The sequence below is a fragment of the Ovis canadensis genome, chromosome 16 (assembly GCF_042477335.2).
Source record: "Ovis canadensis isolate MfBH-ARS-UI-01 breed Bighorn chromosome 16, ARS-UI_OviCan_v2, whole genome shotgun sequence".
Lineage (NCBI taxonomy): Eukaryota > Metazoa > Chordata > Mammalia > Artiodactyla > Bovidae > Ovis > Ovis canadensis.
Genome location: NC_091260.1, coordinates 46,661,999 through 46,689,402, shown reverse-complemented (window position 1 = coordinate 46,689,402; position 27,404 = coordinate 46,661,999). Strand labels below are relative to the sequence as shown.

The following is a 27,404-nucleotide window of genomic DNA, read 5'->3' as shown; positions in this document are numbered from 1 at the left end:
TCACATAAGATGAGGTTTAAGGATGGGACTCACTTTTCCCTGTATTGTCTTCTCCATAAGAATCATCACCATCCAACATACTATATATTTTGTATGCTTCTATTATGTTCTGTATGCCTTCCTCCACAAGAATGTGAGCTTCATGAAGACCAGGGCTTTTGTCTGTTATATTCAGTGCTGGTTTCCCTAGATCATGCTAGGTTTATTACAGACGTTCCCAATTATTTATTGAATGAGTGCATGAAAGTTGGGTTTCAAGAATGTGTTGTACAAGTTGTTTAGATTTCTATGTTTATTGATTCATTGAAGAAAATTATCGTTTTTATTCTGATTTCTTCTTGTCAGTATGCTTAATACTGCAGGCATCATAAGGTCCTCAGAAGTCCAATCATTTTAGTGTGACATGAACTGAAGAATTTACTAGATTGATGTGGAAGTTATTACCTAGAGATATGCTATAGAGCTGCATGGATGGGAAGTGGACGAGGGAGAAGACACGAGAGAGGCAGGGAGAATTATTGTGTGAAACTAACACCTAAGGATTTTTGTCGGTAACTCCTGAATGTGCCAGTCTGCTGTTTATTCAACAGTGTCCTTTTGTAGGGGTTATTTGCGGGGGTTGGGGTGGGGGATGGGGAGAGGGCAGTAACTCTGTTTTTATGGGTAATTGTATTAGGTCTAACACCTCCCAGAATGCAGTATTTCCATTTCCCTTTTGGCACATTTTACAGCTCCTACTTCACATATGTTCATTGTTTTCCCGCTCACTGATGATCCTATTTTGACGCAGAAGAGTTGGTCTCCGCCCTTGGTGCACCGGGAGGGTAACAGGCAGACACACTTGGAGGTGGTGGCTGCAAGGAGAGAGACAGTGTGACTCTCTACAGGGCTTTAGGATTTGATTTTACCTGACTCCTCCCCAGTGCAGCGAGCACTTTGGTGGCAATGAGTGAGAATGCGGGCAAAAAGGGACTGACTCAAAAGACCCAACTGCGGTTGAATGGAGTCATCTGGATGTAAGCGAGGAGAGGCAGCTGGTAAGTCAGTAAGATGTAGGAGCCAGGCTACCTCTGACACCTCCTCTCCCTCACTAGCCACATCCAATCAGCTGCTCAGTTCAGTTCAGTCACTCAGTCGTGTCCGACTCTTTGCGACCCCATGAATCGCAGCACGCCAGGCCTCCCTGTCCATCACCAATTCCCGGAGTTCACCCAAACTCATGTGCATCGAGTCGGTGATGCCATCCAGCCATCTCATCTTCTGTCATCCCCTTCTCCTCCTGCCCCCAATCCTTCCCAGCATCAGGGTCTTTTCCAATGAGACAACGCTTTGCATGAGGTGGCGGCCAAAGTATTGGAGTTTCATCTTCAACGTCAGTCCTTCCAATGAACACACAGGACTGATCTCCTTTAGGATGGACTGGTTGGATCTCCTTGCAGTCCAAGGGACTCTCAAGAGTCTTCTCCAACACCACAGTTCAAAAGCATCAATTCTTCGGCGCTCAGCTTTCTTCACCATCCAACTCTCACATCTATACATGGCCACTGGCAAAACCATAGCCTTGACTAGACGGACCTTTGTTGGCAAAGTAATGTCTCTGCTTTTAAATATGCTGTCTAGGTTGGTCATAACTTTCCTTCCAAGGAGTAAGCATCTTTTAATTTCATGGCTGCAAACACCTTCTGCAGTGATTTTGGAGCCCAAGAAAATAAAGTGTGCCACTTCTTATAATTCTGTACCACATTTTTTAATTTCTTCCTAGAATATTCCTAGGTTATGACTGGGAATTTGGGTTTTGATAAGCAGTGAAATTGGGTGATACTTTTCTCAGGCTTGGCTTCAAAACCACCCCATCACTTCATAATTCATATAAATCTTGTATTCATGAAAGAGTTTTAAAATGACCATTTGGGGTAAAGTTACCAAAGCCAAGTATATTAAATCAATTTAGAGTAAAAGGATATAAGCTCATTTGATCAAAGTTCAAGGTCTTCCACCATTTGGCCTCAATGTCCCTTTGCAGCAGATATTCTCTGCTTTCTTCATCCCAGATAGAGTGACTCATTCTCTGTTTCCCAATAAGGACCCCAAGGGTGGTCCAGTTTTTGTCCACTGCCCATCCTATTCCCTTCTTTTGCCAGACTGGTATGCTCTTTCCAATATTCCTGCCCATGTCCAATGTCTATAAGCCTTAACTCCTCCATGAAGCATTGTATAGCCGCATATCCCCCACCAAGGTTTTCTATAACTAAATTTTAATGGTGTAAATTTCTCAGTACCACATCTGACATTTTTATAGTCTTTTGTTAATTAGCTTTCCTGGTGGCTTGGATGGTAAAGAATCTGCCTGCAATGCGGGAGAGTGGGGTTCAATCTCTGGACTGGGTAGATTCCCCTGGAGAAAGCTAGCTTTTCATATGTCTTTCTCCCAAGCCTCTTACAACTGCTTTGTGAGAGAGCAGTAACCACGACTCATCCATCTGTTTGTCCCAACCAGCTCTTAACAAGGTGCTTAATTAATTCTGCTTCATCAATTGGTTTCAATTCTGGATTTGGGGTGCAGGTATAAGCATTCAAAAAGAAAAGTATTTGAGGGATAATTTATGTTGCCAAAATATCTGAGTTAGATTGAGTACGAAATACCTTTTTAGTTTCCTCTTTTCATAAATGCTGTGGTTCATACTTTTGTTCTGGAGTGCCACATGAACAGATATCTCTGTGACACTGACTTTTGCTCACCAGCTAAAGAAGGCTGGCACAGGCAGATCATATCTTTAGGGGAAAAATGCTTTCCGTTTTTGGACTGTGTGTAGGATCAAAGGATATTTTAAATGACTTAACTCTCTTATTAAGTAATGTTCATGCTTTATTTTTACTACCCCAAGACATTCTGCTAATTTGACCAATATTTGTTAAGTATTCAAACCTTATATGTTCTGTGAAATGAAAATATCTCCTGCCATATCAACAAACAAGAAATGTCACAGCCATTGGACTTTCCTGGTGGCTCAGCAGGTAAAGAATCTGCTTGCAATTCAGGAGACCTGAGTTTGATCCCTGGGTTGAGAAGTTCCCCTGAAGGGGTTCTTCCTGGAGAATCCCCAGGGACAGAGGAGCCTGGTAGGCTGCAGTCCATGAGGTCGCAAAGAGCTGGACACGGCTGAATGACTTAAGCACAGCCACAGTCACCAGCGATTTCTAGCTTCCGAATGTGAATGAGGTCTCCCCAAACTGAGATCTAGCAGATGCTGCCACCACCTGTGGTGACTGCTGAGGAGCTGGGGAAACGCAAGAAGCAGCCATCTGCCATTCCTTAAGGTGAACAAGGAAGGAAACAGGATTGGCTCCAGATAGAGGTGCATATGAAAGGAATGAGTTCAGCGAGCCGAGAGGCTTGCATCTTCCCATACAAAGCATGTTAAATTCCTTAACTTGATATCTGATCTTTGATGTTCAGAGGGCCTGCTCCCTTTGTTGCAAACTTGTATATAGCCAGACTCCCCCGCCCGCATCCTTGGAGCAGCTTTCTCAGAGCTACTGAGATCCTGCCTCCTGGGCTCAGGCTCGTGGTCCTAGATGTTCCCACCAAACAAGATAACTCTCTACTTTCAGGTTGTGACTATAGTTTTAGTTGACTGCTCTCTTTTAAAGACAAGCTTAGGATCCTGGTGACTATGGGATTTAGATATATGTAGGGGTCACAAAGAGTCGGACCTAACCTAGGGGCTAAGCACGCACACACTAAGCAAAGGGCTAAAAATAAAGATATGTTTTGACTAAATCGTTAAGTCATGTATTGTTACTCAGCCAAATTTGGAAAGAATAATTTGTAGGAAAAGAAAAAGGGGCGGGGGGGAAAGAAACTCTTTGAAACAGAGGAGTTCCATGAAGACCTTTCTCCATGATAAACAAGGGAAATAGATGTTAACAGTAAGCACATCCCCGAACACCTGTGTTACCTATTGTGGTACAGACAGGCACCATTTGTCCTTCCTGCTGTCCAAATCCCTTTTATTTTTTGTATGTAGTTTTGACAATAATGTTCTTACATTATAATTGTTAGAGAAAAAGTTTATTTTTTAAATCCAAAATTTAAATAAATACATAGTTGTACAGTACTTTCAGCTCTTATCTATCACAAATTATTGTCTCTGAGAGAGATGTCAGTTAGGTGATGGTATTGGTCAGGCAACAAAAAAATGAATAGTAATGTTCATGATGATTGAACAATGATTAGAGTCAAGCAATGTAAGTATTTAGGCCTGGTTTTCCATCTTCTTTGTAAAATTGGAATGCTCAAACTAATTGTACTCATCTCACATGCTAGTAAAGTAATGCTCAAAATTCTCCAAGCCAGGCTTCAGCAATATGTGAACTTCCAGATGCTCAAGATGGTTTTAGAAAAGGCAGAGGAACCAGAGATCAAATTGCCAATATTCGCTGGATAATCAAAAAAGTAAGAGAGTTCCAGAAAAACATCTATTTCTGCTTTATTGACTATGCCAAAGCCTTTGACTGTGTGGATCACAAGAAACTGTGGAAAATTCTGAAAGAGATGGGAATACCAGACCACTTGACCTGCCTCTTAAGAAACCTATATGCAGGTCAGGAAGCAACAGTTACTGGATATGGAACAACAGACTGGTTCCAAATAGGAAAAGGAATACATCAAGGCTGTATATTGTCACCCTGCTTATGTAACCTATATGCAGAGTACATCATGAGAAATGCTGGGCTGGATGAAGCACAAGCTGGAATCAAGATTGCCGGGAGAAATATCAAAAACCTCAGATATGCAGATGATACCACCCTTATGGCAGAAAGTGAAGAACTAAAGAGCCTCTTGATGAAAGTGAAAGTAGAGAGTGAAAAAGTTGGCTTAAAGCTCAACATTCAGAAAACGAAGATCATGGCATCTGGTCCCATGACTTCACGGGAAATAGATGGGGAAACAGTGGAAACAGTGTCAGACTTCATTTTTGGGGGCTCCAAACTCACTGCAGATGATGATTGCAGCCATGAAATTAAAAGACACTTACTTCTTGGGAGAAAAGTTATGACCAACCTAGATAGCATATTCAAAAGCAGAGACATTACTTTGCCAACTAAGGTCCATCTAGTCAAGGCTATGGTGTTTCCAGTAGTCATGTATGGATATGAGAGTTGGACTGTGAAGAAAGCTGAGTGCCGAAGAATTGATGCTTTTGAACTGCGTTGTTGGAGAAGACTCTTGTGAGTCGCTTGGACTGCAAGGAGATCCAACCAGTCCATCCTAAAGGAAATCGGTCCTGGGTGTTCATTGGAGGGACTGATGTTGAGGCTGAAGCTCCAATATTTTGGCCACATGATATGAAGAGCTGACTCATTTTAAAATACCCTTATTTTGGGAAATATTGAAGGCAGGAGGAAAAGGGGATGGAGGATGAGATGGTTGGATGGCATCACTGACTCAATGGACATGAGTTTGGGTAAACTCCAGGAGTTGGTGAAGGACAGGGAGGCCTGACTTGCTTTTGGTCCATGGGGTCACAGAGTCAGACATGACTAAGTGACTGAACTGAACTGATGTGAAATTGCCTTATTCGAGGCACAAGGTGAGAAGCCCCAGAGAGTGACTTGCTGAGTAGCCACCATCAGATGGCCTGTTGGCTGTGCCAATCATGGTGACCTTCTGTCATGGATTTCATCCTGCCACCTGTCAAGGGAGCTGGACCTTGATAATCAGCTTTAAGTGGATCAAGAAAAGCCTGGATTTGGTTTATAAAGCATCTCCCTTTTTCCAGGACTGACTCAAAGAACTGGGTTGAAAAGTGAAAGAGAAGTCAAGGGTAATAATAAGGTTTTTATCTTTGTTTTTGCAAAACTAAAGTGGCTTCAGCTAAAGGTAGAAGTTAACAATTCAGTAAGTTCCCATTGCTTACTTTATGCCTCGATTTCAGATGAGTTTTTGAAGATGGGCCAGAGGGAAATCTAGCTGCCTATGTGAGTTCTGTTAAGTCCTAATCTTCAACCCATATTTATGTATTATATGAAGCTCAGTTGAACTATTTCAGGTTCCAATTTCACCTTAGCGCAAATGCACTGCTGTGAAGTTTCTGCTTTTAAGCAGTTCACAAATGAAACGCCAATAGGCAATACACTTACTGAAAATAGAAATGTAATACTATTTTTTAAGTATAAATAGGCAGAGATATAAACAGGTAATAGCCCCAAGGTTTGTTGAGGGTGTGAAAGGCAGTTTTTATCACACACTGTAAATATGAATATAATATGATAAAGACATTTCTAGAAAGCAAGTTGATACATTGCATCAACAAAGACTTTCTATTTTAAAATAGTATTTATCTAGAAACATTCCATTTAAGTAAAATCTAAGGATAGAATCTTAGAGTATAGATTTACCTGTGATAGATTTGTCTATCACAGCACTGTTTCTAATAGCAAAATCTGGGGGAAAATCTCAATATCAAATTGAAGATTGATTAAGTAAAATCACAAAATGCCCATATAAGTTTTTGCAGACATTGAAAATTATGTGGCAGAATAATATATAATGATATGGAAATAATTTCATGATATATCAAAGTGAAAAAAAACCCACAATATATAAATAAGATGTAGTATTTGATCCTATTGTTTTCAAGTAATATAATCAGTGCTATCCCTGAGGTGTGTGAGGCTCCAGGGAATTTTTTAATGGGGTGTTTCTTTTATATAAATGATTGAAGCCATTCTAAATAGTGTCAACTCCATACTAGCATTCTGATCTCAAGCAATTTTGAGAAAGACTACCCTGCTGGCCAGTGGCTCACCAGGCTGCTCTCTGGGAATGAGGGTCTAGCTCTGAGCCAGGGAAGACTCTGTAGATACAGTCCCAGAGCTTCTTGGAACATCACATCTAATGAGGAGAGAAGGAGTAGAGGGTAGGAGAATGTTCCACAAGAGGGGAATAGGGCTTGGGCTCACAAGGAACCTCATGTGGGTTCAAGGCATCCTGCCTATGGAACCCTACCAGCGTGGGCTGATCCCAGCCAGTACAAGGGGACTTCAAAATACTTGAGGCAGATATTTCTGGTAATTGGTATTGATGAGGAACCCAGTCCGGGCTCAGGGCACTCTACCTATGCTGGCCCCAGCTGGTTCCATCTGCCAGAGGAAACTTAGACAATTTGATAAAGGCCCTCCAAAGGGTGGGGAAGTGGGGTGCTGAAGTGAGATCAGGATGGGTGTTCTTACTTGGGGATGAAAGGTGAGTCTGATTATGTATGTACAGAAAAAGACTGGAAAGATTTACACCAAAGTTGTTAAAGTTGTTATTTCTAGTTGTGGGTAGGTTGGGTTCTAATTTTCCCTTCTGTTTAAATCATTTCCTAACATTTTTTACAATGAAAAAGAATTAGTTTTGATTAAGGAAAGGTTTTTTATAAGAAACAATGTATAAATACAAATAAGATGTACTAGCTGAGATGAAGGTTAAGTGATAGCTTTTTTAGTATGAATTACCACTGGAGCTTACCTGAACATTTTTCCCAGTTGTAGCAGGTGTCATAACCACAGGATTCATTCTTTGTGCTACTGGAGGAAAGTTTTATCCTTTCCAGACCCCATTTTAACTGTGGACCCTCTTCACATGAACCAATATGTAGAAAATGGAGCTGCTGATTATTTAAACATTTCTCAGCCAAAAGCTTACAAGCAGATGAAGTAAAGTGATGGCTGGATGTTGTATCAAGCACACAGATTTCTTCTGAATAATGGCTATACGGGAGAGAAAAGCAAGCATTTATACATGAAGACTAGAAAAGATGGTGTGTAGGCAACTCATATGTTAACTTTCCACCTAGTTCTGTACCCCAGTTTCTCTCTTCCCCCCGTTTCTCTCTTCCCCCCGTTTCTCTCTTCAGTCTCTCATTTAATCTTGCATGCTCTGGGATTCATCTTCCTAAAAAAAAACCAAATCATTTTAAGCTTGTTACTATTCACAATTGCCTTCAAATTAAAGTCTGAATTCATTAATTCTGATAATCAAAATCTTCTATTTTGAATTCATCCAATCAACTTTCCTTTCTAGAATCAGTTTCCCATCCTCCTTAATCCCTTTTTATCACCTGACAATTGTATTGAGCATTTTCTAGACTGACAAGATTATTCTTCCTTTGCTACCATCCCATGCCCTGCTCAATCCATGTTGCACTGTCTCCCATCTCCAGCTGTCTATGTCCAGATCAATTCTTGGCTACATTTTGAAGCTAATTCTGATCAACCTAGTCTATTTTAGTCTGCACTTCCCCTGAACTCATTTGCAACACCAAAGTCTTAAATATAATTATATAGCATTGCAAGTGTGTTTGTATTGTGACTAACAGCATGAGTTTTTAGGTCAACCTCTGATTAACTCACTAAATCTAAGTAAAGGGATGGGTCCTGTTAACAAGAAGATAGCCATAGTCTTTTTCTTGCTGAGAGGACAATAACTTGATTACTCCAAACCTGAGTTTCTTCTCTGATGTCAACTTCAGAGTTAAAAATCAGTGCACCAGTGTGTAAATTTGTTTCCAGGAACTGAAGCCCAGAGACAGAACAAAAAGCCACTTTCTAAGTTCAGAGAATTTAAGCTGTGGGGCCAGTCACTCTCACAAACACCTTCAGTGCCATATCAAAGAGGACTGAGGCGTATAGGAAGAGCCTGGAAAGGGAGGGCTGAGCTGAAATTCAGACAGTTCTAGAGGACAGTCTGTGTTCTCATAGTCTGGCATTGCAAACAAAGAAAGAAGTTCCCTCTGGGTTACATGGACAATGTGAATGTTGTGAGTTCTCCCTAGAAGGCCATTTTCTGGGTGAGGAGACCCCAGCAGCAGGTAGCTCATACAAGGTGGACCACTTGTGGTCGATTCTTAGGAAGATAGACAGAGTCATCTTTGGGTTGAATTACAACAGTGGAATGTTACAGAAAAAGTCCCTGTAGTGGTCTCATAAATAAATAAACAAAGTGTCCCTACAAGTGTTTGCTTACTTGGAACTCAGAAGAATGTGAGAGGCAATCAGTGTTAAAGCTGAAAAAAACCTTGGTGCAAAGAAATAGAAGAAAAATTCCAAAGTAGCAATTATGAACTGCTGCTGCTGCTATTTAGTCGCCAAGTTATGTCTGACCCTTTGTGACTCCATGAACTGTAGCCCAGCAGGCTCCTTGTCCACGGGATTTTCCAGGCAAGAATACTGCAGTGGGTTGCCATTCTCCTCTTCAAGGGATCTTCTTGACCCAGGGATCGAAACTGTGCCTCCTGCATTGGTAGGCGAATTCTTTATCACTGAGCCACCTGGGAAGCCCCAACAATTATGTACATGTGTTTTTGAAGATGAAAATTGCCTTAGAACAGCCTGCATTGTTTAAAATATATAAAAAGTGAAATATCACAACTGGACACAGTCTGTTGACTTCCTATTTCACCATTTATTCATTCTCTTCTTCGATAACTTAATTCTAATTTTATTTACCACGTAGGACTACCCAAGACAGACAGGTCATGGTGGAGAGTTCTGACAAAATGTGGTCCACTGGAGAAAGGAATGGCAAATCACTTCAGTATTCTTGCCTTGAGAACCCCATGAACAGTATGAAAAGGCAAAAAGATAGGATACTGAAAGATGGGTGTGCAATATGCTACTAGAGATCAGTGGAGAAATAATTCCAGAAAGAATAAAGGGAAGGCACCAAAGCAAAAACAACACCCACTTGTGGATGTGACTGGTGATAGAAGCAAGATCTGATGCTGTAAAGAGCAATACTGCATAGGAACCTGGAATGTTAGGTCCATGAATCAAGGCAAATTGGAAGCGGTCAAACAGGAGATGGCAAGAGTGAATGTCGACATTCTAAAGGAATCAGTGAACTAAAATTGACTGGAATGGGTGAATTTAACTCAGATGATCATTATATCTACTACTGTGGGCAGGAATCCCTTAGAAGAAATGGATTAGCCATGATAGTCAACAAAAGAGTCCGAAATGCAGTACTTGGATGCAATCTCAAAAATGACAGAATGATCTCTGTTCATTTCTAAGGCAAACCATTCAATTCACGGTAATCCAAGTCTATGCCTGGACCTGTAATGCTGAAGAAGCTGAAGTTGAACAGTTCTGTGAAGACTTACAAGACCTTTTAGAACTAACACCCTAAAAGGTGTCCTTTTCATTATAGGGGACTGGAATGCAAAAGTAGGAAGTCAGGAAACACTTGGAGTAACAGGCAAATGGCCTTGGAGTATAGAATGAACCAGGGCAAAGGCTAATAAAGTTTTGCAAAGAGAACGTACTGGTCATAGCAAACACCCTCTTCCAATAACACAAGAGAAGACTCTACACATGGGCATCACAAGATGGCCAACACCGAAATTAGACTGGTTATATTCTTTGCAGTCAAAAAATGTATAGAAAAGATGTATAGAGAAGCTCTATACAGTCAGCCAAAACAAGACCAGAAGCTGACTGTGGCTCAGATCATGAACTCCTTATTACCAAATTCAGACTTAAATTGAAGAAAGTAGGGAAAACCACTAGACCATTCAAGTATGACCTAAATCAAATCCCTTATGATTATACAGTGGAAGTGAGAAATAGATTTAAGGGACTAGATCTGATAGAGTGCCTGATGAACTATGGATGGAGGTTCGTGACATTGTACAGGAGATAGGGATCAAGACCATCCCCAAGAAAAAGAAATGCAGAAAAGCAAAATGGCTGTCTGAGGAAGCCTTACAAATAGCTGTGAAAAGAAGAGAAGCAAAAAGCAAAGGAGAGAAGGAACGATAAACCCATTGGAAGGCAGAGTTCCAAAGAATAGCAAGGAAAAGTCTTCCTCAGTGATCAGTGCAAAGAAATAGAAGAAAATAATAGAATGGCAAAGACTAGAGAGTTCTTTGAGAAAATTAGAGATACTAAGGGAATATTTCATGCAAAGATGGGCTCGATAAATGACAGAAATGGTATGGACCTAACAGAAGTAGAAGATATTAAGAAGAGGTGGCAAGAATACACAGAAGAACTGTACAAAAACGATCTTCATGACCCAGATATCATGATGGTGTGATTACTCACCTAGAATCAGACATCCTAGAATGTGAAGTCAAGTGGGTCTTAAGGAAGCATCACTAGGAACAAAGCTAGTGGAGGTGAGGAATTCCAATCGAGCTATTTCAAACCCTAAAAGATTATGCTGTGAAAGTGCTGCCCCCAATATGCCAGCAAATTTGGAAAACTCAGCAGTGGTCACAGGACTGGAAAAGGTCAGTTTTCATTCCAATCCCAAAGAAAGGCAATGCCAAAGAATGCTCAAACTACTGAACAATTGCACTCATCTCAACGCTAGGAAAGTAATGCTCAAAATTCTCCAAGCCAGGCTTCAGCAATACGTGAACCATGAACTTCCAGATGTTCAAGATGGTTTTAGAAAAGGCAGAGGAACCAGAGATCAAATTGCCAATATCCACTGGGTCATTGAAAAAGCAAGACAGGTCCAGAAAAACATCTATTTCTGCTTTATTGACTATGCCAAAGCCTTTGACTGTGTAGATCACAATGTCTATGGAAAATTCTGAAAGAGATGGGAATACCAGACCACCTGACCTGCCTGTTGAGAAATCTGTATGCAGGTCAGGAAGCAACAGTTAGAACTGGACATGGAACAACAGATTGGTTCCAAATAGGAAAAGGAGTACATCAAGGCTGTATATTGTCACCCTGCTTATGTAACCTATATGCAGAGTACATCATGAGAAACGCTGGGCTGGATGAAGCACAAGCTGGAATCAAGATTGCCGGGCGAAACATCAATAACTTCAGATATGCAGATGACACCACCCTTATGGCAGAAAGTGAAGAACTAAAGAGCCTCTTGATGAAAGTGAAAGTGGAGAGTGAAAAAGTTGGCTTAAAGCTCAACATTCAGAAAACGAAGATCATGGCATCCGGTCCCATGACTTCATGGGAAATAGATGGGGAAACAGTGGAAACAGTGTCAGACTTTATTTTCTTGTGCTCCAAAATCACTGCAGATGGTGATTGCAGCCATGAAATTAAAAGACGCTTACTCCTTGGAAGAAAAGTTATGACCAACCTAGACAGCATATTAAAAAGCAGAGACATTACTTTGTCAACTAAGGTCCGTCTAGTCAAGGCTATGGTTTTTCCAGTGGCCATGTATGGATGTGAGAGTCAGACTGTGAAGAAAGCTGAGCGCTGAAGAATTGATGCTTTTGAACTGTGGTGTTGGAGAAGATTCTTGTGAGTCCCTTGGACTGCAAGGAGATCCGACCGGTCCATCCTAGAGGAGATCAGTCCTGGTTGTTCATTGGAAGGAGTGATGTTGAAGCTGAAACTCCAATACTTTGGCCCCCTGATGCGAACAGCTGGCTCATTGGAAAAGACCCTGATGCTGGGAAAGTTTGAGGGCAGGAGAAGAAGGGGACGACAGAGGATGAGATGGTTGGATGGCATCACCGAGTCAACGGACATGAGTTTGAGTAAACACTGGGAGTTGGTGATGGACAGGGAGGCGTGTCGTGCTGTGGTCCATGGGGTTGCAAGGTGTCGGACATGATTAATGGACTGAACTGAACTGAACTGAATTTTACTGAAAAAAATGCTTTTGCTTCTAGCCAATGATTTTGCTTCTAGGCATTTCATCGCCTCCCTTGCAGGGCCACATGGCCATGTGAACAAGAGAAGAGTAGTGAAACGGGAGCTGTGATGAACCCCCAGGAACTCTCCTTAAAAACAGAGCATGTGTCCATGTCTGATCTTCGTTCCTTTGTACTCCAGCAGAGAAATCTTGCACCATGATGGAACTTCAAGAATGTCAGGCCAGACAATTTTATTTTAATAAAGAGAAATAAAGTATCAGCTATACCTCAATAAAACATAAAGTATGAATATTAGATTAAAAAAAAAGCATAGCAGAACAGACAGCAGGAAGGAGCTCCAGTCCTATCTGCAAGAAGAGAATCACCAGACCATCCCTAGACTGCCTTCCCCCTGCATTTATTTTGTACGATAGAGAAACAAAATTTTACTTTAAGCGAATCTTACTTAGGATTTTCCTCCCACGAAAGTAGTCCTGAAATTAATAAGTACTCTTGACACTCCTGGGTTTATTTAGAAAAAGGCAGTTATAATTACAGAGTCATGGCAGCCATATAAGGATATATCATTTTTCTTTATGCTCTCTGCCACCATGTGAAAGAATAAACTGACAAAGAGATGTGTGTGTATGTGTGTGTGAAGTCCATGCTCACACCTCTTTCTCTACTCCAACCTCTTGGAGTCACAACTTTGCTCCTATACTTAGGGGGAAGAAGAAGGCTTTGAGATAATTGTGTCTGATGCTTTAAACAGGATAGAAATGTCTTTATCACCAGAATGAGATTGTTTTAGCACAAAAGCTATGCAAACTTAGGGAACAAGGCTGAGAGATAATTAAGACTGCTTGCTACTCAGTGGGGAAGGAAGAATTCAACAGGGCACAAGGGGTATCAGTTATATTAAAAATTAATATGCTTTGTATTCATGTTTTAAGAAGCCCGGCTCCTTCATGAAGTTGGTTACACTAGACTGGTTTTCTCAGTTCCTAAGCACAGTCCAGAGAGTATCTCTTACCCACAGTCTTCTTCTGGAGACATGCAAATGCATTCAGATCCCAACTGTTTTTGTCCTGGTTGACAGTGACCCCTTAAGCCTGTCAGGATATCTGAAACAAAAGAAAATGAAGACAAGAACAGTTCACAGCATGGATTTCAAGTGGTCAGTTTGAATTTAGGAGAAAAGGCTATGGTGAAATGTTCTCACTTGTCTCCTAGAGTTAGAGCACTCATTGTAGCTTTTTCAAATCTGTTGTTATGAAATAGTCCATCTGAAAAGTCCTTTCTAGCCCTTGTGAGCTGTCACGTTTCCAACCTAAAACTGCTATTAAGTTCAAGAAATTGCAACTGGTGAAATTTTTGTTCATTTTTCAAATATTTATTGAATGACTATGATTTACCAGCACTGTGATAGATTCTGGCGATAGTGAGTTGAGCAAAATTTGACCCAGATCCCATGCTCACAGAAATTCTAGTCTTGTGGGCAGACAGACATTAATCAAACAAACACACTCTACACATAGAATTTCTGCTGTTATTAGTGCTATTAAAGAGAAAGCATATAATCAAGAAAATTGATGTAGCCAGGAAGGTTATGAACGGTAAAATGGGAAGAGAAAATGGAGTATCATGGAAGCAAAGGAAATAGCAGACATGAACGTGCTCAAAAGAGAGAGAACATTTGACTTTCTTGGAATTGAAAGAAAGCCAGGGAAACAAGGGCAAGCAACAAGAAATGGCCAGAGAAATGGCTGTGCGGTGGACTGTGTAGGGTCATAAAGGGCTTTTGAAGGATTTTTGTCTTATTTTATAACCAGTGGTAAATCTTTGATAGGTTTTAGCAGGGGGTGGCGTGACAAAATCAGGTCTGGATGTGGAAAAGAATTTAATTCTGGCTTCTGTGTAGAGGATGCATTTGGAGAGGCATGGTGGTCAAGATAGTAGACAATTTATGAGGTTATTATTGGGAAGATCCTCTAGAGGAGGGAAAAGGCTACCCACTCCAGTATTCTGGCCTGGAGAATTCCATGGACTGTACGGTCCATGGGGTCGAAAAGAGTCTGACATGACTGAGTAACTTTCACTTTCACTATAGTAGTTTGGGTGAAAGAGAATGGTCATTTGGATCAAAGTGCCAGAGGTGGAAATGGAGAGAAGTGGGTGAATCTGAGACATTTCCACCATGTAAAATGCATGAGATTGCATATTGTGGGTAGGTTATAAGAACTGTCAAGTGTAATTCTTAGATTTCTGGTTTGCATAAGAGAATAGATGTTGGTGCCTAAACTGAAACAGTAAATATTAGAAAAAGTTAGTGGTAGGGAGGTAAGGGTGATGACTCGGGAATTCCTCTCTGCAAATGCTGAATCTGTGATCTCTTTAAGACAGCCAAACAAAACAGATGTATAGGAACTTGGATACTTAGGCCTAAAGCTCAGTGGAGAAGTCTGTGGGAAAGATTTAAATTTGTTATTAGCCTATGGAGGGATCATTGACGCCCTGGGTATGGGTGAGATTCCTCAGCAGGAGAGTGTAGCATGAGGTTAGGGCACAGGTCTGAGTCTTGAGGAACTCCAGCATTTAAAGCCCATGCACAGGCAGGAGCCTGCTAAAGATGCAGGGCAGCAGCCAGTGGCATAGAAGTTAAACCAGATGGCATTGTGTGTTGGAAGCAGGGAAAGAATACATCTGCAGAAGGTCAGCTCTGTCGAATGTTGCTGAGACCAAAGCAAATGAAGACCGAAATATTGTCCATTGGGTTTAGCAATATGGATGTCAGTGTCAACAACTGTGCAAATGGATTTTAGGGGATAATGAAAAGCCAGACTTTTCTTATAAGAATAATCAGCAGAGAAATGGACAGCTCCCAAATGTAGCTATTTATCCCGGCCCGATATTCTAGGTACTAGGATGTTATGGTGGGAAAAAGAAAAGTAGAAAAATGAAAACAGCAGTTATCCTCTTTTTCCATGAATCTAAGAGACATTAATCAAATAATCATAGGGATGAGTTTATAATTAAAAGCTGAGATAGGTATTTGGAAGAAATATGATTTCAGGAGACCATATCAGCAAAAAACAAAAACTGAGAAAGGTAAGGAAGATTTATAAGGAAATGATGCTTGTGCTAAGATGAGCAATTAAATACTGAATATGAGGACTGGAGATTAAAGTAGAATGAAGAACACAGGTATATTATGTGCTAAATGCTGTGCTTAGTTGCTCAATCATGTCCAGCTCTTTGCGGCCCTATGGACTGTAGCCTACCAGTCTCCTCTGTCCATGGGGATTCTCCAGGATACTGGAGTGGGTTGCCATGCCCTCCTCCAGGGGAACTTCCCAACCCAGGGATGGAACCCAGGTCTTCCACATTCCATGCGAATTATATACCCGCATTGCAGTAGGTATATGGAAGGGGAAATCTGGGTTATCTTTGCTTATGTTGAGGCTCACCCAAAGAAGCTTTAGACTGATTGAATTAAACATGGAGCTGACATCCCGAGCCTCCTGGATGAAACACACGGCCCTAGACTGGATCTGACTAATCAGGCATCCATATGACCACAATGGCCTCTGAAAGCAAGTAACTGACAAAGGAGGGAAGTAGAAAGGTATATCAGGCAGGAGGTTTGGTAGGGGAGCAGGTTTATGTTACAGGCAAAAATAAAGATTTAAAAAATTGGTACATTGTCTTCTTTGCTGCTATGCATTTCCATTCCCTGCTATTCTCCTCTTTTAGGACCCTCATTCTAGCTGGTGAAATATGGCTCAGAGCTTTCATGAACATGGAGACCTATAACTGCTGCTAAGTTCTCAGATACTAAGATTTCCATTGACATGGGCTTGTTTTTCTTTGGTGTCTTATGTGGCTATGCCTCTTAGGCTTTTGTAAATAAATCCACACTTACTCAGGTCAAGGAGGGACTCTAAGCTATACATTTCCAAAGAGCATCAGTTTTCAAGCACACAGAGCTTTGCTCCCTTCCCACCAGTTTGACGTCATCAGTGACCACATACAAGGATTCTTTGCTCCCTCACTAAGAATCAGGCGGAAGCCAGAACTGGTCCTCAGCTGCTCACACTTTCTGCCCTGCACAATTTGTGAGCAATGTGGAAATGAAAACTTTGCAATCTTTAAAGAGTGATGAAGGCAAGAGGATCTTTGGAGGTGTTAATCTCTTAGAGGAAGGGATAAAAATGACAGGGGAGGTGTACGGCATCTCATTTCTTCAGGAAGCAAAATTTTTTTTCACATTAAAAGAATGAAAAGTCTTTCTGGCCAACCAATGACCTGGACATCTCTGTATCACACATCTCCCACCACATTGAGAGTAAAGAGGTTCAGTTTTACTGATGACTTTCTTTTTCTGTGACTCCTTTCATTGATCCTTCTGCCAACATTGTCAGAGAGAAAGTAGATGAGATGGAGTATTTCTTTCTTTTATCTCAATGTACAGCATTTTGTTATCTCTCAGTTTGAATTATAATTGCAATTTCTTTTAAAAACATGGAGGGGTGTGTGTATGTGTATACATATGCTGTTATTTGTATAAAGAGAAGGATCTACCTAAGATGCCCAGAAAGTCTTAATTTTGTAAACTGTGTAGTCCCTAAACACATTCATCTCTCTTACATGTATGATCAAGAATCAGGTGAAACTAAGCCACAATACCAACCTGAAGTTCTCACAGATTTCCATATTATCTCTTTATCAATAGTTTTAAGGTTATATAACCGTTGAAAAGTGAAAGTCACTCAATCATGTTCAACTCTTCGTGACCCCATGGACTGCTGCCTACCAGGTTCCTCTGTCCATGGGATTCTCCAAGCAAGAATGCTGGAGTGGATTACCATTTCCTTCTCCAGGGGATCTTCCCAACCCAGGGACTGAACCCAGGTCTCTTGCATTGCAGGCAGATTCTCTACCATCTGAGCCACCAGGGAAACCCATGTAAGAGATTAAGTTTCTCCTTTTCCTTCAGACATTATAAAAGCACAGAACAGGATAAAGAAGGCAAGGTAGCAGAGAGCTTGAGGAATTAGCAGAGCTGCTTGTTTGACCCAAACTGTCTGGTTTTGGGTCTAATTTAGCATCTCTTTGCCTTTAGTTTTTTCATAGGCAAAATAGGCCTAATCGTAGCTGAGCTCAGATAAACCCTCCAGGATTCTCTGATTAAAAATGAGACATAACTTGAACAAGCGTGTTGAGAAATTTGGAAGATATGAAATAGTTGAAACTCCCTTCCTTTTCCTCCAAGTAACCAACACGCCAGACTAATGGGAGTTCTCAGCTCCTGCTGCCAGCTAGCTGCCTGTCAGAAACTGAACTTCCAGGTTTATATGTTCCCGTCTTTCACAGCTTCACTCTTCTGCACCACTAGTCCAGTTATAGACTTACCAAGAGTCAGTTTTATTTGTTTCCAAGTCTATTTATGCCAATTCCTATTGTAATTGTGTATGCTAATTAAATATATCAACTTCCATAATATATCAAACTTACATATAAGTTGATAAATATATCAACTGATAAAATAAAGGAGGAAAAATTATTTTTATAAAAACTAAGTTGAAAACATTGAATAATTTAAAATGGTTTGCAAAAATGTTTCTCTGAATTAACTGTGGATGAAACTACTGTAAAAGATTAAGGAAAAAATACATATAACAATTTTAAAGCATTTTCTAGTCAAATTTGCTGCAAAAGTTGCCTTTAAGCTTTCACCTCTCTTCAAAACAGTAATTCTCAACTTTGGCTGTATCCAGATTAACTCGGAAAGATTTGTATAAATACAAATACTGGCCCTCCTAGCTCAATGACATCAGAATCAGGGAAAGGGACTTAAGCCGAGGTGGTTTTCAAAGAAGTGCCCTACTTGGAGTTTAAAAACTTATTGTTTTAGAGAAATTGATATGGGATAGCAAAATTGCCATCTATGCGATAGCAAATGATGAATTAGGTATTTGTTTTATTCAAGAAAGAAATCTTGGAACTCAAATCAGGAGACCCTTTAGGAAATAAGAGGTTGGTCCTATGTTAGAAAATTGGTGAATATTTATATATTTCTATGTTCTAAATTAAAAATAATAGGCTCCCAGTGGCTCAGCAGTAAAGAATCCACCCTTAATGAAGGGACTGCAGGAGATGTGGGTATGATCCCTGGGTCGAGAAGATCCCCTGGAGGAGGAAATGGCAACCCACTCCAGTCTTCTTGCTTGGAGAATCCCATGGATGGAGGAGCCTGGCAGGCTACAGTCCAGGGAGTTGCAAAAAGTCAGACAAGACTGAAGTGACTCATCAAACAAGCAAATAAGTTAATATAAAATGTTTCATTAATTAAAAAGCAGTGTGTATTACTTTTTTGTCACTCTCCAGTTGAGCTAAAATTTCAGTTAACCCTCAATTCTGATCTTGTTATATAAGAGCACTGTGCTCTATCAGAATATTGAAGTATTAGATTGGAAAATTAAATTGACCTCACTCTCCAAGATTTGAAAATATCCACTTGACCAATAGCTACTTATGTGTGCCTGAGCTCTTCATCAATACAAGGTGAAATACAACTTAGCCCATCATAAGCAACAGCATCTCTGTGGATGCTACACAGATAATCTCAAAGGACACCACCTTAGCAGACCCCAGGATCCTGAGCTGTTACCTTCTTCACAGCTGAGTGAGTCCAAAATAGGTGGTGTCCAGGAATCCCCACTGCATGTGTACCTCGATGGCCCATTGACAACCAAACCTCTGGGACAAGTTAGGTCAATGGAGTCACCAATTTTATATAATGTCTGAAATGGTGACAGCGTCAGTCCTTCCGGCACTGTTGGCTTGAGGCACTCTGTCCCTGCAGAGAGAGAAACATTTCAGATGCATTTGGTGGAGCAGAACACTCAAGGGATACAGGCAGATTTTGGGCATTCCAAGAAATGATTTTATGTGATTGACCACATCGGTTCAGTTGTTAATGCTGCCTTTTGAGCAGAAAAATTGGGGCTTGAGGATCCCAGGCTTCCACTGAGAAACTGCCTTTAGTTCCATTAACGGAAGAACTTGCTATGGAAATCATTTCAGATACTCGTCACTACATCATTGGGACATTTTCAAGAAATAATCTTTTCACTCTTCTCCCCAGTGAGTTTTCCCAAAATCAGGTGGCTGCACTGTGGGTGACACAGAGGCAGGATGTTCTAATTGACACTGATTTCAACTTTGTGTCATGGTATTCCATAATAACTCTTTGGAGTTCCCATCTGAACCTTGTTTGAATCACATTTTGACTCCGATGAAGCATGGGTATGTGTGGAGCCTACAAACCCTTGCTCTCTTTTCCAGCAAAGCATGCCAATGTGCTCCAAGGGGAAAACTGCATTTCACATGATATGCCATCTCTGACACCTAAGAGTTAAGCATCATTTCCCTGGGACCCATTAGCTTGCATTTCTTTGTACTCTGGGCCAGGCCGATGTCTGTGGTTGGATGCAGTTAGCAGAAGTCCCCAATTTCTTTTTAAGCACAAGCCTCACAGTCCGGCTAACATGCAGGGGTGAGAACTAAAATATGAAGACAGTTTGAAATCTAACTTTAGCAGACGAATCCTATTTTCTGTTTCACTAAATCTTTTCACCAGAGTTACTGAAAAATGGTAAAATGTACTAATCTAAGGGTGTGACTTTTCTTTATTTATTTTGGGCATGTTCATTCTTTAGCAGTCACATAGAGGGTCTGCCCAGTTCTCACGTTGGCATTCCACGTCTCCTTGCCTCCAGCTCCTGTCTGGTAAGCATCTGAAGTACTGGTATCCGACAGCTTTGAATCCAGTAAAGCATAAAATTTCAACTTCTTCTCCAACTGAGTACTGTTTCTTTTCATTCTAGAATTAAAGCCGAAATCAGCACATTACCAATGTGATGAATAATATCTTCAAACACCTCAGGGCCCTCCTAGATCTCTTTTGTCCCTTCATTCCTGTATATACTCAGAGTCTGCTAAATGTGTACTTCTAAATATCTCTCAAAGTTCACTCCTTTCCTTTGCCATCATCACTGCCTTTGCTCACAGTACATATTCTCTCTTACCACAACTCGATCCCTGGACCAACAAGATCCCCTGGAGAAGGAAATGGCAACCCATTCCAGTATTCTTGCCTGGAGAATCCCATGGACAGAGGAGCCTGGTGGTCTACAGTTCACCGGGTCACAAAGAGTTGGACACGACTGAGCGACTTCACTCACCATAACTATTGAGCTATCTAACAACCAACTAGTCCCTCTTCTAATCCTTCTTCCATATTTCTAGTTTAAATTGATTAGACTATATGTATACCTATATTTACTTAATAACTTACTCTACACTGTATATGTGATGGCTTACTATTGCAAGAATAAGAAAACTATATACTATCCTGCGGCTATAAACTGAGTGAGTAATGTATTCTACATATGCAGCAAATATATGCAATTGCTATGGTAACAAATTGACTACAAATCATTTGAAAGTGTTCCTAATAACCTATTGGGCATTACATATTTTCCCACTTAATGTGTAAATAAAGTGCAACTATTGGCATGTGGGAGTTCACGAAAAGATTTTAAGATAAAGTGGATTTTATACTCTTAACTTAGAATATGAAACTTGACCCACTTCCCCATCCTCACCTCTTGCCATTTCTTCCCATAGAATCTATGCTCTAGGAAAACAAAGGCATCTACCATTCTTTGCACATAATATTCTCTTTCATGCCTCCATATCTTTATTAGCTGTTTCCTCTGTCCTCAACATCTTCTCTCTTCCATTGTCCTGAGACCCAACTCAAGTAGAATTTCCTGTGTGGGAAATCTCTTTCATTTACCAGTTTCATCATGTGTATCATCCTTTCGGTTTTGGAGAGAAACTTGCACAAAGTTCTATTTGATCACATTTATCAGCCCCACCCCTACACTTAAACTTGTATAAGCTCTATTTTATGTTTATCACACTTATCAGCCCCACACCTGTGCCTGAGTGGTATTTCTTCTACCAGCTCTCTGCCTCACAAATCTTTGTGTGTTAGTCACTCAGTTGAGACTGACTCTTTGCAATTCCATGGACTCTAGCCCACCAAGCCCCTCTGTCTACGGGATTCTCCAGGCAAGAATACTGGCGTAAGTTGCCATTCTCTTCTCCAGGATATCTTCCTGACCCAAGGATCGAACCCCGGTCTCCTGCATTGGAAGCAGATTCTTTACCACCTGAGCCTTACACAGGGCTTGATAACTATGCTGAATAAAATGAAAAACACTCTCTTTTTGAGGAAGACAGTAATGTAATGGTCTCTCCTTACTGAATGGGAGGCAAGTACAAAGAACTGACTAGGAAGTTATTCTCTGAAAATTGAAGATGGGACTTTTGAGGGAGGTGAAAGTTCAGTTATCAACCTTTGTTACTACGTGGCCATGAGATCCAACTTGTCTCCCAGAAGATGATTAATTTTCTGAATACAAAAAGAGTATCCCATCATTGGTTATTATGGATATGGCTGTGTTTCCAAGGGGAATGGCATGATGGCTAGTATTAATGATCTGGATATTTTATTCAAAGGCTGCACATTTTCCCTCACAATCATTCTGAAATAAGTTATTGTCACAAGCTTCTGCTTCATTTCTCTTATGAAGCTATAACCTATAAATATATGCTGCAGCCATCAAGCTTTGTCAACACATCTGCTAGACCAACTTAGCAAAGGCCTTTACCCAAAGTCACTGTCACTTGCCTCTGGGGTAAGTGCCTTTGGTCACAAAACAGATATCTTCACATGCAGGGGCATGATTGCTCTAGCCTGGAATGAGGCACATCTGCCTTTGATTCCATAAAAGGGGCATTTTGCTACTTGGAATTCTAGAAAGTGCTCATTAGGAAAGTCAAAATTGTCTTACTTTTGAGCAAAAACTATTGTTAGGTAGGAATTAGGCCTTTAATAAAGAGTAAATTGAAACAAGGAGTGAACTTATTCATAGAAATAGAAACATATATTCTAATTTTGTGAACAGTCATTGGAATAATGAATCACTGTTTAAACCTTTTGTGTGTTTTTAAAATTAGAACATCAATCATTTTAACACTTTATGTAAGCAACTGACGCAAACAGATTAAAAACTATTTAGAAATCTGGATGTGACAAAGTGTAATTTTGAGGATAATGTTGAAAAGGGCAGGGATTGGCAAACTATTTCTGTAAAGGGCCTTGAGAGTCAATTACAGGCCAGGTAGCATCTGTCACCTTGTGCCATTGTTGCACAAAAACGTCATAGTCATTATGTAAACAAAGGAATGTAGTTGTGTTCCAAAAAATTCACTTGAAAAAGGACGAACAGGGCCTCCCTGGTGGCTCTGTGGTAAAGAATCCACCTGCCAATGCAAGGGACACGTTTCGACCCCTGGTCCAGGAAGATCCCACATGCCCTGGAAGTCTGTGCACCCCAACTATTGAGCCTGAGCTCTAAAGCCTGGAAGCCACAACTACTGAAACCTGCTCACTCTAGAGCTTGTTTCTCAACAAGAGACATCATGGCAATGAGAAGCCCATTCACCATGATGAAGTGTAAGCCCTGCTTGCTGCAACTAGAGAAAAAAATGGAGCAGCAACAAAGACTCAGCACAGCCAAATGTGAATAAATAAATACTAAAAAAGAAAAGAAAAAGAAAAACAGAGGGCAGACCAGATTTGGCTCCTGGGTATAGTTTGCTGATCCCTGTCCTAAAGGATTTGTTCCCGAAGTGTGGCTCCCCAACTAGCAGCACCAGTATTATAGGAGATCTTGCTTGTTACGGAAGTTTCTGGGCCTTGCTTAAGACTTTGGAGTTTGAGAACCTCTGGTTCTCCAGTAAGGACTAATGAACATTCAGTTCAATCACTCAGTCATGTCCGACTCTTTGTGACCCCGTGGACTGCAGCACACCAGGCTTCCCTGTCCATCACCAACTCCTGGAGCTTGCTCAAACTCATGTCCTTCGAGTTGGTGATGCCATCCCTTTCTCCTCCTGCCTTCAATCGTTTACAGCATCAGGGTCTTTTCTAATGATTCAGCTCTTTACATTAGGTGGCCAAAGACATTACTCCCCTCCAAAATATTTCTCCCCCTTCACACCTCTACGCCTAGCACCTTATACATGAACAGAAGATGAATGAACAGGGAAGATATATTAGTGCAGACACTGTTCTGTGGCTATTTATTCGCTGGCTTTGGAGAATCGAAGGTTATTGCTCTTTAATCATAAATATGACATAGTTGGAAACAGATGAAAGGCTTTACTGGGTTTAAGAAAGGTAAAATTTCTTTTAAAAATGTGAAATTGATTAAGGCACATGCCTCCTGTGATCAATTTTAAGTATTATGTATCTCCTGAAAATTTATATCTAAAGTCACAGAGCTGTCTAACAAAAAAAGTTGTTTTTAATCATAGAAATATACAGTGGTTTAAAGAAAAAAGATAAAAGGTAATAAAACTTTGATTGCTTAAGAGTTCTACAGGTATTTAGCCTAATAAATCATTATAGGCTCAGCACCACCTATGTTATAGTCAAACTAGTTTGTTTCCCTGATAATGTGCCTTAGATAGGGGGTTAGTTTGTTTAGATTCAGAAATAAACAGTCAGATCTTATTTGTAGACTCTTAGAGAAGCCATCCGGAGAAGGCAATGGCAACCCACTCCAGTATTCTTGCCTTGAGAATCCCAGGGACAGGGGAGCCTGGTGGGCTGCCGTCTCTGGGGTGGCACAGAGTCGGACACGACTGAGGCGACTTAGCAGCAGCAGCAGCAGCAGCAGCAGCAGCAGCAGCAGCAGCAGCAGCAGCAGCAGAGAAGTCATCCAAACCATTCTTTACTCACATAAATGTGTCATCAGCACATGGGTTAGTGCCAAGGAGCACAAAAGACCCTGTCAGCCTTTGGTCTAACTAGGTATGAGGACGTCTTCAGGGAATTCAAGAGGGGAAGTGGTGGAGCCTTTCTAAATACGTTTTTTACCTTTTAAGTCAATAGGTTATCAAACTATGAAAAAAACAACTCCACATAAAAGAAAATGCATGCTTCCTAAGTTCTCCTTTTAGGATTCCAAACCTAAAGTGAAGGTCAGGATGCTTACCCGAATAAACCCATTTTCTGGAGGGACTGGTTGAGGACACCCTGAATCTGATTCTAATTCAGGGAGATCAGTTTCTTTCATGTACTCATCATCACTGATGCATGGTTGTCCACTAGAAGGGAAAAAAAAAGATACGTATAATAAAATAAATATGTACACATACCTAAATGTCTATGTATGTACATATATGGATGCATATATATATATACTTTACAGCATATATATGCTCTAAAGTGTGTGTATATATGTATACTTTAGAGCATGCTAAGTTGCTTTAATTGTGTCTGACTCTTTGCAACCCCATGGACTGTAGCCCACCAGGCTCCTCTGTCCATGGGATTTCCCAGGCAAGAATACTAGGGTGGGTTGCCATGACCTCCTCCAGGGGATCTTCCGACCCATAGATAGAACCTGTGTCTCTTATGTCTCCTGCATCGGCAGGTGGGTTCTTTGCCACTAGCGCCACTTGGGAAGCCCATATATATATGTATATAAAACAGATAAAAAAGAGAGAAAATATTAGAGAGGAAAAGGGGTAGTAGCATACCTAACACCTCACTGATATGTTGAAATAGGTAAAATTCTAAGTATTTCTTCACTTAGCAATAAAAAAATAAATACTGCAAGTCTCTAGCAGTGGGGGTGGCTGCCCACTCTCCCCGGCTCCCGTCTTTCCATCCTTACTCGTTCTGCATTATGGAGAACGTGCAGTGTTCCTCTTGATGCCTCTCCCCCTCACAGCGTTTTCCTCCTTGCTGAGGGGCAGGGTTGTTACATTCGCGGGTTCTCAATCTCCTGTAAGTAGCATCACACGAGCTCCAGGAGGACCAGCAGCCCCAGTTGCCGTCCACAGCATCTGGAAGACAGGGACATCCACCCACCGATCTCAGTGCAGCCCAGAGAACTGGGGCTTTGAAGCCAGGCCAACTTGGTTGCCTCGCATTTTAGCTGTGGGATCCTTTGCAGGATATCATAGTGTTGTTGTCAGGATTAGACGAAATTCTCTGTGTAAAGAGGCTGATACATCATCTGTTTTTACTTTCCTGTTCCCGCAGGAATAAAATGGCAACAGCTCTGAAAAATTTTCAACTATCAGCAATGTGTCACGCAGTACATATATGCATACATCTATGTATACATATTAACATCTTCTAAAAAGGATATATATCTATCTAATATATATATTAAAATACATTTTTAAAGGTAATAGACTATATTCTTACTCCCATGACATATCCTCTTTCTAAAGAGGATTAGAGGTAGCCATGAATATATCTTAGTCCAGTATGAAAATTTTGATTGTGGCTTAATTTGTCCCTTATTACAAGCTATCCTTATTCTACATTATAACGCATAAGAAACTCATAACATCAGTATCATATAGTTTACTTTATATTATGTTTTTTATTTTATTTATCTTATGTGATAGGCATTGTGCTGTTTATTTCATATACATATGTTGTTGTTGTTGTTTAGTCAACAACAGTTGTGTCTGATTCTGTGTGACCTGGTGGACTGTAGCCGGCCAGGCTTCTCTGTCCATGGGGTTCTCTAGGCAAGAATACTGGAGTGGGTTGCCATTTCCTTCTCCAGGGGATTTTCCTGACTCAAGGATCAAACCTACTTCTCTTATGTTTCCTGCACTGCCAGGTGGGTTCTTTACCACTAGCACCACCTGGGAAGCCCGACTACATAAACACACGTATATAACTTTCAAGTGTATAGTGGCCTTATCTCCATTTTGTGGAAAATCGATTTAGGCACAGAGAGGTTAGGTGACTTTTCCAAGGTCACACAGCTGATAGGTTACAGCTGAGACTGACATCAAACTGTTTGACTTTTGAGTCTAATTTTCTCCAGGCCTAATTTCCTTGTGAATTTGTGTAAGGTGGAAATTGCAAGGACAAGTTTTGTTTTGTTTTGCTGTTTTCATTAACCAACCTAGAATACCTTGGGGAGGGGAAAGCTTCCTGCCTCCTAGTAAGTTACTGACACTTACTAGATTTGTAATCCGGGGAGCGCCTCTCACAGTTCTCGCCATAGGTGCCGCTCTGGCAAACACACAGACATTCGGTCCCTGAGAGCACAGGGCGGCCATTGTTAGGGCATCGAGCACACCGGCAAGGGTCAAACTTGGCTGCATACTCTTGAAAAGCTCTCCTGAGGTTGTTCCGTCTTGTCACTGCACAGGGGATGTTTCTGACCAGGTCCGTGATGGGAGCAAGCTAAGAGCAGATGGGAGGGGGAAGCTCTAGTCAGAGTCACCTCTTTGGCATATGTTGACATCACCACCCAGTTCTCATGGAATCAGAGGCAAGACCTGGGCAATCGTATGCTTCAAAGCGATTATTGTAGAATACGGCATATCTGTCTATTGAACCAGTAGAGAAAAGCCCTCTCCAGGGAAGGGGAGGGCAGGGAGCTTCTTCCCTTCTGTCCTGGGTAGACCAGCTGTCTTCAAGATTAGCTGTCTTCCACTGTCCTAAAGTACAGCAGGTGTAATGTACATGGAGTTTACTTTCCCTGTGCTTCTACTATGGAGGAAGCCTCAGATGAGGTGTTACTTATGAGAATTTATATCATCTTACTTATTAAGCATCAACGTCTGGAGATAAGTGACTAAGAGTCAGGCAGCTCAGGAATGTTTTGG

General features: G+C 41.0%; 1 protein-coding gene across 4 annotated transcripts in view; it reads right to left on the bottom strand.

Moving 5' to 3' along the window:
• Positions 1-277: 277 nt before the first annotated feature.
• The window catches only part of C6 (complement C6), a 77,047-nt gene continuing 49,920 nt past the window's right edge, over positions 278-27,404 (bottom strand). For 2 of the 4 annotated variants that reach the window (XM_069555805.1, XM_069555806.1), the window contains 8 exons: positions 26,754-26,979; positions 25,439-25,610; positions 24,755-24,866; positions 20,370-20,502; positions 19,288-19,476; positions 13,651-13,741; positions 7,517-7,758; positions 278-854 (listed from right to left, as the gene is read on the bottom strand). In XM_069555805.1, coding sequence (XP_069411906.1) covers positions 679-854; positions 7,517-7,758; positions 13,651-13,741; positions 19,288-19,476; positions 20,370-20,502; positions 24,755-24,866; positions 25,439-25,610; positions 26,754-26,979 — 1,341 coding nt within the window. In that variant the 3' untranslated portion in view covers positions 278-678. The remainder of the gene's footprint in view (positions 855-7,516; positions 7,759-13,650; positions 13,742-19,287; positions 19,477-20,369; positions 20,503-24,754; positions 24,867-25,438; positions 25,611-26,753; positions 26,980-27,404) is intronic. The other 2 variants (XM_069555808.1, XM_069555809.1) reach the window with 1 other exon arrangement.